The 15,519-nt window shown below is 36.1% G+C and overlaps 1 protein-coding gene across 1 annotated transcript in view; it reads left to right on the top strand.

Annotated features, from left to right (window-relative positions):
* The window catches only part of LOC148951655 (glutamate carboxypeptidase 2-like), a 109,925-nt gene that overhangs the window by 54,974 nt on the left and 39,432 nt on the right, over window positions 1–15,519 (top strand). The window contains exons 3-5 of the mRNA XM_089091176.1: window positions 8,553–8,709; window positions 12,137–12,268; window positions 14,111–14,233. Coding sequence (XP_088947302.1) covers window positions 8,553–8,709; window positions 12,137–12,268; window positions 14,111–14,233 — 412 coding nt within the window. The remainder of the gene's footprint in view (window positions 1–8,552; window positions 8,710–12,136; window positions 12,269–14,110; window positions 14,234–15,519) is intronic.

The raw sequence follows: 15,519 nt of genomic DNA, 5'->3' as shown, positions 1-15,519 counted from the left end.
CAAATCATCTTCTAAATCATCTTCTAAAATCATCTTCTAAAATATCTCAAACGGTTTCGCATAAATCATCTTCTAAAATATCTCAAAACTTTTTCACCCAAATAATCCCCAAACGTAATTTCTGCGTGTTCCTTTTGTTTTGGCATCCCTGCGCTGTCACATTTGAAATTCCTAGGAAACCCTTTCCCGCGTTAATCTCTTCATCTCTAAGATGTTCTTGTCTGCACTATTATGGCTTCGATAGAATATCAATTTATCACTAAGTCTAATAACCTGAGAAGCCGTATTTAAAAATAGAATATTAATTTATCTCTTTAGAGTCCTGCATAATTCCATGGAAACAAGTGATGTCATTTCCAATTCCCTTTGGTGAATCAATAATTCCCCTTAGAAACATCAAATAAATTCCCCTTTCTTGAATCAATAATTCCCCTTAGAAACAACAAATAAATTCCCCTTTCATGGATCAATAATTCCCCTTAGAAACAACAAATAAATTCCACTTTAGTCGATCAATATATTCCCCTCGATTATGCAAATCAAGTTCTCAGAAATTCTCTTCCCTTCTTGTCCTAGATCAATACATCTCTTCCCCTTAGTGCGCATGTGCAAACTTTGTCCCGGAGACAAAACACCTGGACGAATAACAACAACAAATCAATTGACCTTGACCTCATTAGACTCGATCGATAATACTTGAATAAATTATGTTAGCTTGGCGTTAGACTAAATTGTAGATGGCAGCACTTAAGTTCTCGTCGGGCTGGTACCCCCCCCCCTTTTCTACTCCTAGGTACCTCCCCCACTCTAAACCACAAAATAAACAGTTTAAATATTGTAAACGCGATAATAAATCAGGCTTTGCAACCCATTATTGGATTGCAGAACCCGTTGGTCTGGTTTTTCCTTTTACAGTCTATAGCGCTGTGTTATATATAAGTGTATTTTGACAAGAGCCATTAGACCGATTAATTGATAGCTTCCTTGCCTTAAATGTGTTGACATTGAATCATAGGCAGCGCAATCGCGCTGCCTAAGTAAAGAACGATGTTTGCACAATGTATGATTTTTTTTTCAATACCAGGGCACCTCGCATCGAAGGAGTCGTCGTAGAAAGTTGGAAAAGGGCTCATTCGATTGGAAATTGGAACGGCTAGAGCTCTTTTTAATAGTTAAAAGTGACTGGAAGAAGACAACTAACACCCCTTCCACGCCCACCATTTCCCCAAACACATCCAATCAAAATTTGAGATTGCCATTTTGTTCAGCGTAGTTTATTTCCAGATAGAAATTATGTTTTTGAGGAGTACACTCCCCCACAGCCCTCGGGACAAGGGGTTTAGGTTATGCCCTGGGGGCATATAGGGACGATGTTGGCACAAGGTATTATTCTTTATTTTTTTCCTTTAGACGAGGGCACTTTGTATCGAAGAAGTTTTTGTAGAAACTTCGAAAAGGTGCCAATCCATTGAAAATAGGAGTGGCTTGTGCCCTTCTTGATAGTCAAAAGTGATTGGAAGGCAATTAACACCTCTTCCACGCCCACCAATTCCTGGAACACATCCAATCAGAATTTTAAGTTGGCTCATTCAATTGGAAATTGAAGTGGCTTGTGCGCTTTTTATTAGTCAAAAGTGATTGGAAGGCAACTAACACCCTTTTCACGCCCACTATTTCCTGAAACACATCCAATCAAAATTTTGAGATAGCCCTTTTGTTCAGCGTAGTTGATTTTCACATAGATATTATGTATTTGAGGAGGACACTCCCCCACAGTCCTCAGGGCAAAGGTTGTAAGTTATGCCCTGGGGGCATATAAGGTTTTTATAGAAAGCATTGTCGTAGAAACTTCAAAAAAGGCTCATTCGATTGAAAATTCAAAGGGCTAGTTCCCTTTTTAATAGTCGAAAGTGATTGGAGGGCAACTAACCCTCCTCTAACGCCCACCATTTCCCCAAACACATCCAATCAAAATTTTAAGATAGCCATTTTAATCGACGTAGTTGAAAATTCTGGAAATTAGGTCTTTGAGGATTAATAGTCGAAAGTGATTAGAAGACAACTAGCACCCTTTCCACGCCCACCATTTCCCCAAACATATCCAATCAGAATTTTGAGATAGCCATTTTATTCAACGAAGTTGAAAATTCTGGAAATTATACCTTTGAGCAGGACATTCCCCCACAGTTTTAAGTACAAGGGTTATAAGTTATGCCCTGGGGGCATATGAGATTTCATTGAAAGCTTTGTCATAGAAACTTGAAAAAGGGCTCATTTGATTGGAAATCCAAAGGGCTAGTGCAGTTTTAATAGTCGAAACTGATCGGAGGGCAACTAACCCCCCTCTCTTGCCTACCATTTATCCAAACACATCCAATCAAAATTTTGAGATAGCCATTTTGTTCAACGTAGTTGTAAATTCTGGAAATTAGGTTTTTGAGGATGACAACCTCTCCCCCTCAGAGCCCTCAGGGCAAGGGTTACAAGTTATGCCCTGGGGGCATATAAGGTTTTTGTTGAAAGCTTTGTCGTCGAAACTTGAAAAAGGGTGCATTCGATTTGAAATTCAAAAGACTAGTGCCTTTTTTAATAGTCAAAAGTGATTGGAGGACAACTAACCCCCCTCTCACGCCCACCTCTTTCCCAAACACATCCAATCAAAATTTTTAGATAACCATTTTGTTCAACGTAGTTGAAAGTTTTGAAAATTAGGTCTTTAAGGATGACAACCTCCCCACATCCCTCAGGTCAAGGGTTTTAAGTTATGCCCTGGGGGCATAAAAGGTTTTTTATAGAAAGTGTTGTCGTAGAAACTTCAAGTGGAGCTCATCTGATTGCAAATTGAAAGGGCTACTGCCCTTTTTGACAGTCGAAACTGATTGGAGGGCAACTAACCCCTCTCTCCCGCCCACGATTTCCCCAAAAACATACAATCAAATTTTTGAAATTTTTTCAAAATTTTGGGCCGTTTTTTTTTACGTAGTTGAAAGTTCTGGAAAATATGTCTTTGTGGCTGACAACCCCCCGGCTTATGAGGTTTTAGTAGAAAGAGTTGTCGTAGAAACTTCAAAAAGGGCTCATTCGATCTGAAATTGAAACGGGTAAAGCCCTTTTTAATAGTCAAAAGGGATTGAAGAGGAACTAACCCCCCTCTCAGGCACCATTTTCCCAAAACATATCCAATCCAAATTTTGAGATATTCATTTTGTTCAACCTAGTTGAAAGTTCTGGAAATTAGGTCTTTGAGGATGACGCCCCTCCTCCCCCCTCCACAACCCTCAGAGCAATGGTTGTAAGTTATACCCAGGGGGCTTATAAGGTCTTATAGAAAGTTTTGTCGTAGAAACTTCAAAAAGGGCTCTTTGATTGGAAATTGAAAGGGCTAGTGCCCTTTTTAATAGTCGAAAGTGATTGAAGGGCTACTAACTCCCCTTTCAAACCCACCATTTTCCCAAACGCATCCAATCAAAATTTTTAGATAGCCGTTTTGTTTAACGTAGTTGAAAGTTCTTGAAATTAGGTCTTTGAGGATAACAACCCCCTCACAGTCCTCAGGGCAAGGGTTATAAGTTATGCCCAGGGAGCATATAAGGTTTTCTATAGTAGATACTTCAAAAAGGGCTTATTCGATTGGAAATTTAAATGGCTAGTGTCCTTTTTAATAGTCGAACGTAATTGGAGGGCAACTCTCTCACGCCCACCATTTCCCCAAACACATATAATCAAAATTTTGAGTTAGCTATTTTTGTCTACATAGTTGAAAGTTCTGGAAATTATGTCTTTGTGAATGACAACCCCCCGGCTTATGAGGTTTTAATAGAAGGAGTTGTCGTAGAAACTTCAAAAAGGGCTCATTTGATTTGAAATTGAAACGGGTAAAGCCCTTTTTAATAGTAAAAAGTAATTGAAGAGCAACTAACCCCCCTCTCACGCACCATTTTCCCAAACATATCCAATCAAAATTTTGTGATATTCATTTTTTTCAACCTAGTTGAAATCCTGGAAATTAGGTCTTTGAGGATGACAACCATCCCCCCTCCCACAACCCTCATGGCAAAGGTTGTAAGGTATGCCCTGGGGTCATATAAGGCTTTTATAGAAAATTTTGTCGTAGAAACTTCAAAAGGGCTATTTTGATTGGAAACTGAAAGGGCTAGTGCCTTTTTTAATAGTCAAAAATGATTGAAGGGCAATTAATCCCCCTCTCAATCCCACCCTTTCCCCGAACAAATCCAATCAGAATTTTGAGATAGCCATTATGATCAATGTGGTAGAAAGTTCTAGAAATTAGGTATTTAAGGATGACGACCTCCACACAGCCCCCAGAGCCAGGTTTGTAATCTATGCCCTGGGGGCATATAAGGTGCTTATAAAAAAATTTGTCGTATAAACTTAAAAAAGGGCTCATACTAATGGAAATTGAAAGGGCTAGTGCCCTTTTTAATTGTCGAAAGTGATTGGAAGGATTGACATTTTTTAGTATAGATTGATCTTGGTACAATGTATTATTATTATTTTTTTACTTAGAGCAGGGCACTTCGTATCGAAGGAGTTGTCGTGTGAACTTCGAAAAGGGCTCATTCGATTGAAAATAGAAGGGACTAATGCCCTTTTTAATAGTCGAAGTGATTGGAGGGCAACTAGTCCCACTACCCCGCCCCCCCTCCCATTTTCCCATTATGTTTAAAAACTAAATGTTGTCTTAAGATTAAATCAAAACGCGCTGTTTTAATGCTAATTCCCAATAAGGCATATCAGCAGTATCCCAAGAACGACTGAGGGTATTATGTTCAAACTTTTGGGGCTACTTCTGCTCTTAAAATTTAATCAAATCACAATAGCGTAAGTGTATCCAAGCTATCAAAGAAAGTAAAAAAATTTTTTTTGCGAATGGTATCAAGTTTTCTGTTTCAGGTCAACTAGAGGAGGTATGAAACTAAATTAAACACTACTATTTGTGTCCGGATTTTTAAAAGGGTGTATGTTGTTAAAAATTTCTGAAAATTTCTGAAAATAGCAGCATTTGTCTTAAAAAAAAAAACAACTATAAAGTCTAAAAAAGTCTAATATATAAAGTCTAAACTATAAAGTCTAAACTATAAAAACTAAAAGCCAAAATATAAAGTCTTAAAAAAAAGAAAAGATTTAAAGTATTATTTTCTTTTTCCCTGAAAAGACTATGTCAATATAAAACGAACTGAAATTAATTAAAAAAAACTTTTTCCACAAAATAAGTTTTTCAAAGAAAAGTAAAGAACTCCATTAAACCAAAAATGAGCAAAAAATAAAATCAAATAATCTACCAAGCGTGAAACTACCACAAATCAGCATCGATAAATAAATGAAACTCAAAACGAACAGAAATTACAATAAATAACCGAGTCAAGCTCAAAACCAGCAGAAATTCACATGACTAGGGCTCAAAACCCCTATGCCTTCCCATGGCCAGAACATATTTTCACTTTACTGAAAAAATATAAATGTTGTTACTTTCATAACTGTAATAAATCAAATAATGTTAACATTTTGATTACTAAATATTAGTATATGTATATTAAACTGACAATGCACATTCATTTGTATTTTTTCAGTAAAGTGCAATTTATGTTCTGGCCTTGGGAAGGCATAGGAGTTTTGAGCCCTACTCATGTTAATTTCTGCTCTTTTTGAGTTTGACTCGGTTATTTATTTTAATTTCTGTTCGTACTTTACTGAAAAAAAATACAAATGAATGTGAATTGTCAGTTTAATATACATATACTGATATTTAGTAATCAAAATGTTAATATTATTTGATTTGTTAAAGTTATGAAATTAAAAACATTTGCACTCAAATACATAATTTACAGAGCTTTCGACTATGTTGAACAAAATGGCTGTCTAAAAAAACTTTGACTGGATGTGTTTTGGGAAATGGTGGGCGTGAGAGGGGGTTAGTTGCCCTTCAATCACTTTCGTTTATTAAAAAGGACACTAGCCCATTGAATTTCCAATCGAATGAGCCGTTTTTCAATTTTCTACGACAAAGCTTAAAAAAAAACCTTATATGCCCCCAGGTTATAACTTACTACCTTAGCACTGAGAGCTCTGGGGAGTGTGTCATCCTCAATTACATAATTTCCAAAACTTTCAACTGCGTTGAACAAAATGACTATCTCAAAACTTTGATTGATTGTGTTTGGGGAAATGGTGGGCGTGAGAAGGGAGATAGTTGTTTTCCAATCACTTTCGACTATTAAAAAGGGCACTAGCACTTTTAATTTCCAATCAAATGAGCACTTTTTGAAGTTTCTACAACAAAACTCTCTATAAAAACCTTACATGCCCCTAGGGCATAACTTACACCCTTGCCCTGAGGACTCTGAGGGGGAGGGTTGTCATCCTCGAATTTTGAATGGATGTGTCTGGATAAATGGTGGATGTGAGAGGAGGTTAGTTGCCTTCCAATCCCTTTGGACTATTAAAAAGGGCACTAGCCATTTCAATTTCCTATCGAAAGAGCTTTTTTTTAAGTTTCTACGACAACGCTATCTATAAGAACCTTATATTCTCCCAGGGTATAACTTACAACCCTCATCCTGAGGGCGTTGGGAGGTTGTCTTCCTCAAAGATCTAATTTCCAGAACTTTTAACTACTTTGAACAAAATAGCTATCTAAAAATTTTGATTGGATATATTTGGGGAAAAGGTGGGCGTGAGAGGGGGGTTAGTTGCCCTCCAATCACTTTTGACTATTAAAAGGGGCACTACCCTTGAATTTCCAATCAAATGAGCCCTTTTTCAAGTTTTTAAGACAAAGCTTTCATTAAAAACCTTATATGCCCCCAAGGCCATAACTTACAACCTCTTTCCTGAGGGCTTTGGGGGTTGTCATCCTCAAATACATAACTTCCAGAGCTTTCAACTACGTTGAACAAAATGGCTGTTTCTCCAAGCTTTGTTTGGGGAAATGTGTTTGGGGAAATGGTGGACGAGAGAAGGGGGTTTGTTGCTATCCATTCACTTTCGACTATTAAAAAGGGCACTAGCCCTTTCAATCCCCAATCAAATGAATTTTGAAGTTTCTACGACAGTACTTTCTATAAAAACCTTACATTTCCCTAGTGCATAACTTACAACCCTTGCCCTGAGGGCTCTGAGGGGGAGGGTTGTCATCCTCAAAAACCTAATTTCCAGAACTTTCAACTATGTTGAACAAAATAAAATCTCGAAATTTTGATTGGGTTATTTGGGGAAATGGTGGGCGTGAGAGAGGGGTTAGTTGCCCTTCAATCTCTTTTGACTATTAAAAAGGGCACTAGCCCTTTCATTTTTCAATCGAAGGAGTCGTTTTTGAAGTTTCTACAACATCGCTTTCTATAAGAACCTTACATGCCCCCAGGGCATAACTGACAACCCTTGCTCTGAGGGCTTGGGGGGGGGGGCTGCCATCCTTAAAGACCTAATTTCCAAAACTTTCAACTACGTTGAACAAAACGGCTATCTAGTAATTTTGCTTGGTTGTGTTTGGGGAAAAGGTGGGTGTCAGAGGGGGGTTAGTTGCCCTCCAATCACTTTCGACTATTCAAATGGGCACTAGCCCTTTCAATTTCCAATCGAATGAGCCCTTTTTCAAGTTTCTACGACAAAGCTTTCAATAAAAACATTATATGCCCCCAGGGCATAACATGTAACCCTTGCCCTGAGGGCTCTGAGGTGGTTATTATCATCAAAGACCTAATTTCCGGAACTTTCAACTACGTTGAACAAAATGGCTATCTGAAAATTTTGATTGTTTGTGTTTGGGGAAATGGTTTGAGTAGAAAGGGCGTTAGTTGCATTCCAATCACTTTATACTATTAAAAAGGGTACTAGTCCTTCCAGTTTCCAATCGAATAAGCCCTTTCCGAAGTTTTTACGGCAGCTCCTTTGATACAGAGTGCCCTGGTCTAAAAAAAAAAAAAAACAATACATTGTGCCAACATGGTTTTTTTCTTAGGCAGCGCTATTGCGCTGCCTATCATTTACGAGTTATTTACTCAAAAACTGTATATTTCATAGCTAGAAAACTATGATCAGAGACAATGACTGCAAAAAAAGTGATTAATTTTAGAGTTTGCAATTGAAGGTGGGGCTGCGAGCTTTTTAATATGGTAAATTTAGCGTTGGCAGTCATTTTCATCGTATGTATCATTGCTATATGCATCGTTGGTATCATATTTCATCGTAGGAGGGTTAACTGCAATTCGTTTCAAACAATTTCAGAATATCGGGGGAGGGTAAGTTGGATCGGGATGTACCGACAAATACTTGTCCCGGGGAGTGGTTTATGAAGGAGCCGGCGTGTTATAAAAAGCATATTTTTATATACACTTTCCAGGTATGGAAATTTTTCTTCTGTATTATGTTTTTAATTTCTGAAGCTGAAAATAACTTAAGATTGTTTGTTTAATATTTTACCATTATGTGTCTTCGCAAAAGAGGTATAAGGGCACGTTCCTAGTTGTACTGGATCTGTTTTTATGATGGATTTGTTCATAAACTACTATAAGATGGATTTGTTTTTATTTTAGGCATTTGTCAGCAGTTCCACATGTAGCTGGTACTAAGTATGATTATGAGCAAGCACTTTGGGTAAAGGATCAGTTAGTGTCTTCTGGAATTGATGACGTACAAATTATAAAGCATAAGGTTTTGCTTTCATATCCACCAAATGATAATACAAACAAGGTATAAACTTTATCAAGTCCTAGATTGTGCTAAGAATAACCATTTTTTTTTTTTTGCAAAAAAAAAAAATGCTTCCATGTGGCTTCCATGTGGAAGCCACATTCTTGCTTCCACCTTCTTGCTTCCATGTGGTAGTGAAAAGTTTAGCACATTTCATCAATACCAGAGTTGTATTGTTCTTGGACAGTGGAAGCCACGTATCTGCAATAATTTTAATATGTTCAAAAACCCATGATGAAGTTGATTGTAGCAATTGAGTTACAAAGTTCGGCTCCAATTTTTATTGACCTAATAAGCTAATAGGAAAGCAAATCAACCAATGAAATTAGTGGAAAACTGTTTTTTTCATAAAGAATAGGGGCACGGGGTTCTCATTTGATTCAATTTGATCTGAATGATTTATTGTGCATTTTGTTCCCAAAGCATTGAATAAAAACAAGGGGCTTATGTCTACACTGCAAGAAAAATTGAGACAGCTAGGTCACTTTTTACTGATGACTAATAATAGTTTACTGAAAACTTTGGTTTTTGCCAATCCAGTGGGGATCAGACAAAAGGTAGAGTGTCCTCAAACGGTAAGGAAAGTAGTTATAAAGGTTTCATAAAGGTTATAAAGAGATGCGAACTTCATAAGTCATAGAAAATAGTAATGTTCTAAATAAGATTGGGCGGAGGAGTGTGCAGGGCTGTATTGACTTCGGTGGGAATTTTCCTGCATTGAGCAGTCAGTATTGGCAAGAATAATTATTGCAGACATATGATTCACAGGAAGATAAGTTTTTTCCCAAGGCTAAATAGCAGCATATAATTTACAGTAAAAAAAAGGTTCAAAGTTTAAACATTATTCTCATACTGTATGTCAGGGTTTTTAAAACTGTAATTTTTAAATGCTTATGAAACCATAGAAGGGCCCTGGAAGGTCCACAAGAAAAGGTAATCTACAATACGACTACGATGAAAGCTTATGCGCTACGGTGATTAAATGTGAAATGTCTATGGTATAATATGCGCAGGAGACCCTTGGAGCATGGAGTTTCTTTGAAGTTTTTTTGAGAAAGAAATACAGAAAAAAGACATTTTCAGCCAGCCGTTCCTGGGAAGTTTTCAACTATACTATGAAGTGACAGATATGAGCTATATTTTTCTGACAAAAAAACTGTACGTAAAAGCGGTGGAAAAAAAATTTTTCACAGCGGGTCTTTTGTGGTCAGTGTAAGAGCAACTAGTACCATAGCCCGGATGTTTCTTGTCAGGAGTTGGATGGTTTACAAAACTATTTGTCAGTTGTATCAAAACTGTTATGTTATACCTAGACTTATTCAGTACTTTTATTTGAGAAAATTGACCCAAGTAAGAGCAGAATCCTCATGGTCTGTATTTGCAACTCTATGTTTTTTTTTATATTTACAGTTTTCCACATTGTTGGTGGACACATGTTTCTACATGTGTCCTACATGTGCCATTAGCTAGCAGCTTTAATGCAGCGTAAATTCATCAGATATCGACACAGCATCCCATGTGTCTGTCCTAGTTTTACCTGAGGGACGGACACTCCTTGAGGCAGAAGGGGGGACTGGTGTAATTCAACCGTGTTCCCTAGAGTTTCCATATGCGGTTTCACCTACTGCAGTGTTGCAAGTTTCTGGTATCATATTCAAATACAGCATTAAACTGAAATTATTGCACGCGACATTTGAAATATTTATGCTAGAATACATAGAAATTACATAGTTCTCCGCTATTTATACTGCTACCGCATCATTTGGCCTCGTACTGGAATGAGGTGTTAGTAGTAGTGGTGTTCATAGTAGCGTAGTAGCAGTTTCTGAGAATAATCAATGAAAAATTGACCATGGCTAAGTTGTCTCTTTGGTTTGGTTAACGTTTATGGGATAGCCTTTGAATTTTGTTGGCATTGTGGGTCAAAGAAAATACCAGGGGTACCGTTAAGTTCCCTACTTAAGTTTCCTGTTAAGTTTCCTGCTTAAGATTTCCTGTTCAAGTTAACTGTTAGGCCTATTATCTTAATGATTATTTTTTCATGTAAGGTTTGAATATTATTTTGTTTTGTTTTAGTTTTTGACAAAAGAATAATCATCAGGAATGTTTTTTCTCTTATTGACTCTCTCTCTCTCTCTCCTTCTCTCTCTCCCTCTCTCTCTCTCTCACTCTCTCTCTCTCTCACTCTCTCTCTCACTCACGCTCTCACTCACTCACTCTCTCTTTTTCTCTCTCTAGCCAGCTTAGAAGGCCTATCCGTAACAGGTTGAGTGGAATTGTTTATTGGTTTTTAATATAATTAGTTAAATCATTTCTAATTAAATTTGTATACAAGGTATTAAGTGAATATTCCCCAAAATTCAAAATTTATTTAAAGAAGTATTACTATTTATTTTGATTCTAATTTCAATTGCCTCTCGAACAATTTGTTTTATACCTAAATCGTTGCTAATAAGTGAAGTTCCTTCAAAAAGCATTTTATGGCTAGGATTATCAAATTGAAATTAGAATCAAAATAAATAGTAATACTTCTTTAAATTTGGATTTGGGGGAATATACGCTTAATGCCTTATACACAAATTTAATTAGAAATGATTTAACTGATTATATTAAAAACCAGTAAACAATTCTGCTCAGCCTGTTACGGATAAACCTTCTAGGCTGGCTGCCGAAAAGGCAAGATTAGCTTTAAGAGTTTGTCTGAAAGTGTTTTTCATTCCGTTTGAATGAACTGTCTTTTTTCACTTCGCTTGATGTAGCACTCCTGGTTGAACTTCCTTGAAGTAATGATGCTAGGGCTGTTTTGAATTTTTTTTAAAGTTTTAACGATTGAATTTTAATGTGAGTTCTTTTATATTTTTTTTCTTTATTTGTTTTGCTGGGGACAGCCCTTGGATATAGGGTCGAAATATTCATAAAGTTACGTTCCACTATCTTATATAAAAAAAAATTCCCTGTTGTTCTGCTTGTTGTTTATGATGGAAAGGCAGTGTGGTCTTCGTTGCTATTTAATGAAGAACATGTTTTCTGTTAAAAAAATTTGGTTTTGGATAATCAAATAGGCTACTAATTTTTATCTAATAGAAAACACTTCTATGTGCAAACTTTTATTAATATCTCCTACTTAAATACAATTCCGGGAGGTGTTTAGGATATAAAATCCAAGTTTTGCTTTTCTTTTTGTAAGTACTTACTCGTTCTAATTAGAAGAGTAAACACAAAGCTTCATTAAAAGAAGTAAATCAATTGCTAGCACTATCCTTGTGTTTACCTTAGAAAAAACATAAGATAAAACGGTAGCCTTTTGAGATTACCGTGAATAATACTATGTTCCAGGGACAAAAGTTTCCCTAACACATTTGGAGTTAACAACATTTAAAATAGTATTTAAAGTTAACGGCATTGACAATGTTGAGTTTTATTTCAGGTCCAAATTACCGATCCAGCTGGTTTGACCTACAATTTTTCAGCCCAGCAGCCTGTGCTCTTTTCTCCAGAAGAAGGACATCCTGACATAAATAGTAATTTCTTGGCTTATTCGGCACAAGGACAAGTCTCGGTATGTAGCTTCTTAAGATTTACATCTAAGAAGGGGCTTCACCACATGCTGATTATATGTACAATCAAAGAATATGGGAATTTTAGAGAGTGGTTACTGGCATTAGAGTTGAAAAGAAAATCGCCAACGCCATCTAGCGCTTGATGGCTTTTTTAACCCAGAACTGTTCCATACTTGCCTTTTCAGGTACTTTAAGACGTAGGGTAGTGTAAAGAAAGACGAATTTAGTCGCTAGTAAGCCTATTAGCTTAAAGTCAACTAGTCTACTTAACCTGCATACATTTTCCTTCTTGGGCCTACTTCTTGCAGAATGAAATTTGATTTTAAACAATTCTTGAAAATTAGAAATGCTGATTAAGTATCGCTTACAGAGAAATTTCAGCTAAAATGCTATTGCATTGTAAATCAACATAAAAAATCCAATTTTCTTTGAAATTTTGTGCTTTTTTAATGACGTCGCCGGATGCTACATCATAAGTGGCGCTAGTAGTTCTTAATTCCTACCTTCCCATTTTAATTTAGTGAATTAAACTCTTACAAATCTTCCATTCTCTTACTTTTCCACTTCCTTTTCTTACTTTACTTTTCTTCCAGTTACTTTTGTTACTTAGTTGAAGAAGGTAGCTACAATTGTAAATGTTAAATAATTGTATATTATATATTTTAGGTTAGTCTATTTTAGTTTTACATGTATTTTTTAGTTATAATTTTTAGTTTTAATGTCTTTGTTTTGTTGTTGTTTTTTTTTTTTTTTACGCTGAAGACACCTTGTTAGATATGGACGAAATATTCGTTTGAGTTTTGTTGTTTTTCTTCGTCTTCATTTACTGGCCATAGACCTGTTTGTCTTCTTTAGATTCATTTCTTTGTGTTTTTTTTTTTTTGACAATTCTCTTTGTATGTGATAAGTAATTACGCAACGTATGGGAAAAAGCAACAACAAAACGATGGAATATTATCCCATCAAATGTATCATACCTCGGAATTTGTGGACATTTTGAGTTTTTCAGCTGTTCATGTTGTATTGATTGTTCCGCCCTTCCTCCCAAATCCCAATGTTCTAGAGATTGTACCTTAATTTCTTCTAAAAGCTGTTGGGAATATCAATAGCGCGAAATTTGTGGCTGCAAGTATAAGATTTCAGATAGCCTACAGTAATAGCAGCAAAACTGCTGTGGTTTTACTTGTTCAGAGTGATGTTGCCTATGCACAATGCCGTTACAAAAGAATTGCAGCGCCACGTTTTTTTGTTATTTTTTTTGGCCGAACCTGTGTAAGAACATCCATATAGATTTTGAAAAGATTTTCAGTAATCTTAGAAACCTGTTTTCCTGTTAGTACGTGGCTATAATGTACATTCTTTTTTTGTTTTCTCTGATCTTAAAACAGTCAGCAGCTACACAACTTATGTGAGAAAAAAAAAATATGTATACGGGTTGAAGCTAAAATATCCCGCGCTTTGGAATTTGTTAGGATTTGGAGGTTTCAGCGTTTCAGTTTTATTTCAAATCACAATTTTGTCAAATACAAACATTATTATTTTTTGCGAACATACAAATTTGCAAGTATATTATTTTTGAACTATTTATTCCTTTAGATTTCTATTTTACATTATTTCTTTTTACGAAAAATCAAGCAAGAAAAAACAGGTTTTAATTTTAATATAGCAGTGATTTTATTTCTTTTACAATTTGTGATCTCTGGAAACGTGTATCTTTCACCACATGGTTTAAATGTAGTAAATTTACCTTTCGTTAAGTTTAATAACTTACGTTGAAAGTTTAGTAATACAAGCCAAACCTACGTTAAAATTAACACATTTATATTATTTTTTTCATTCAGGGTGATGTCGTCTATGCATATCATGGAAGACCAGACGATTTCAAACACTTGGAAGACAATGGTGTCAATGTTACAGGCAAAATTGTGCTTGCTCGCTACGGAAAAATCTTTCGAGGAAACATTGTAAGTACAGCTTTCACACTTTTGTGGTCAATATTACAAAATAAATGAAAGTTAATTTCGAAGACAGGTTCCCCTCTAAACTAGCTTAAAATGGCAATAAATTTCTCATTTCAATCGGAATATCTTCACTAAACGTTCACGAAACGTTCACTAAACGTTTTATAGGAACTTTTTATTCAATTCAGGTTTTTATTGATTTTTAGCGAGATACTTTAACATTTTTCATCAGTTTTCCCAAATAGTCCGTCTTTTTTTCACAACATTATATTGACACAAAACTTTTCACTTTGGACAATTAATCAAAAGCTATGAACCGCAGAAAATTTGCCTAATTTTCAAAATAGGGGAAAAACACCTCCAAGTTGCAAAGCGATGTTAATAAAGATTATACCATCAAGTTCAGCATATCTGAAAACCTTACTGTAGAGGGTTTAGGCTCCTCTCTAGAAAAATGTGGAATTTTTGCTAGAAGAAAGATCACGGATGCGTGCTTATTTTTTTTTTCTTTTCAGGGGTGATTCTATCGAACCAATGGTCCAAGGAGATCGGGAGAGGGCTCATTCGAAAGAAAATCAGAAGTTTTAGAGCCCTTTTTGAGTGGCCGAAAGGATTGGAGGGCAACTATCCCCATTCCCATGTCCCGTTCTTCCTCCAAGACATCTGATTAAAATTTTGAGGCCGTCATTCGAACAACATAGTTTGAATGTCCACTAACTATGCCCTTAGGGATGACAAGACCCCGTATAGCCACTGGGAAAAGGGCTGCGAGTTACGCAATTTGTAAATTTTTCACATATAGTATTTTTTATTGGGAAATTTACAGATATTTTTTTTCGAGGGGATGGAATTATCTGCCACGGTGCATTTTCCGTGTAGAGGATAGTTTTCAGGGGAATTTTTCTAAGGGAAACTTTAAATAGAAAGGGGGCAGGAAAGGGGATTTCCTGGCATGACTTGAAAAGTGGTCAGAGATTAAATAAAAAAGAGTTTTTTCGACTGAAAGTAAGGAGCATTACTAAAATTTAAAATGAAAAAAAATTAATCCATATGTAAACTCCGTATAGGGGAACTACCCCTTTCTCAAGCCTTGCTCTTTACGCAAAAGTTCGACTTTTTGTTGCGATTCCTTAAGAAAGACTGCTGAAACACAAGGGCCGTTGAATTTGAGCGAGAAATGTTTTTAAGGAATTTTAAGACTTTAGCGCAAAGAGCGAAGGTTGAAGAAGGTGCAGTTCCTCTCATATACGGAATAATTTCTGTCCGTTTTAAGTTTTAATATTGCTCCT

Source organism: Artemia sp. Qi Xiang Cuo, chromosome 6, assembly GCF_049724085.1.
Source record: "Artemia sp. Qi Xiang Cuo chromosome 6, ASM4972408v1, whole genome shotgun sequence".
Lineage (NCBI taxonomy): Eukaryota > Metazoa > Arthropoda > Branchiopoda > Anostraca > Artemiidae > Artemia > Artemia sp. Qi Xiang Cuo.
This window is presented reverse-complemented; position numbering and strand designations above follow the sequence as displayed.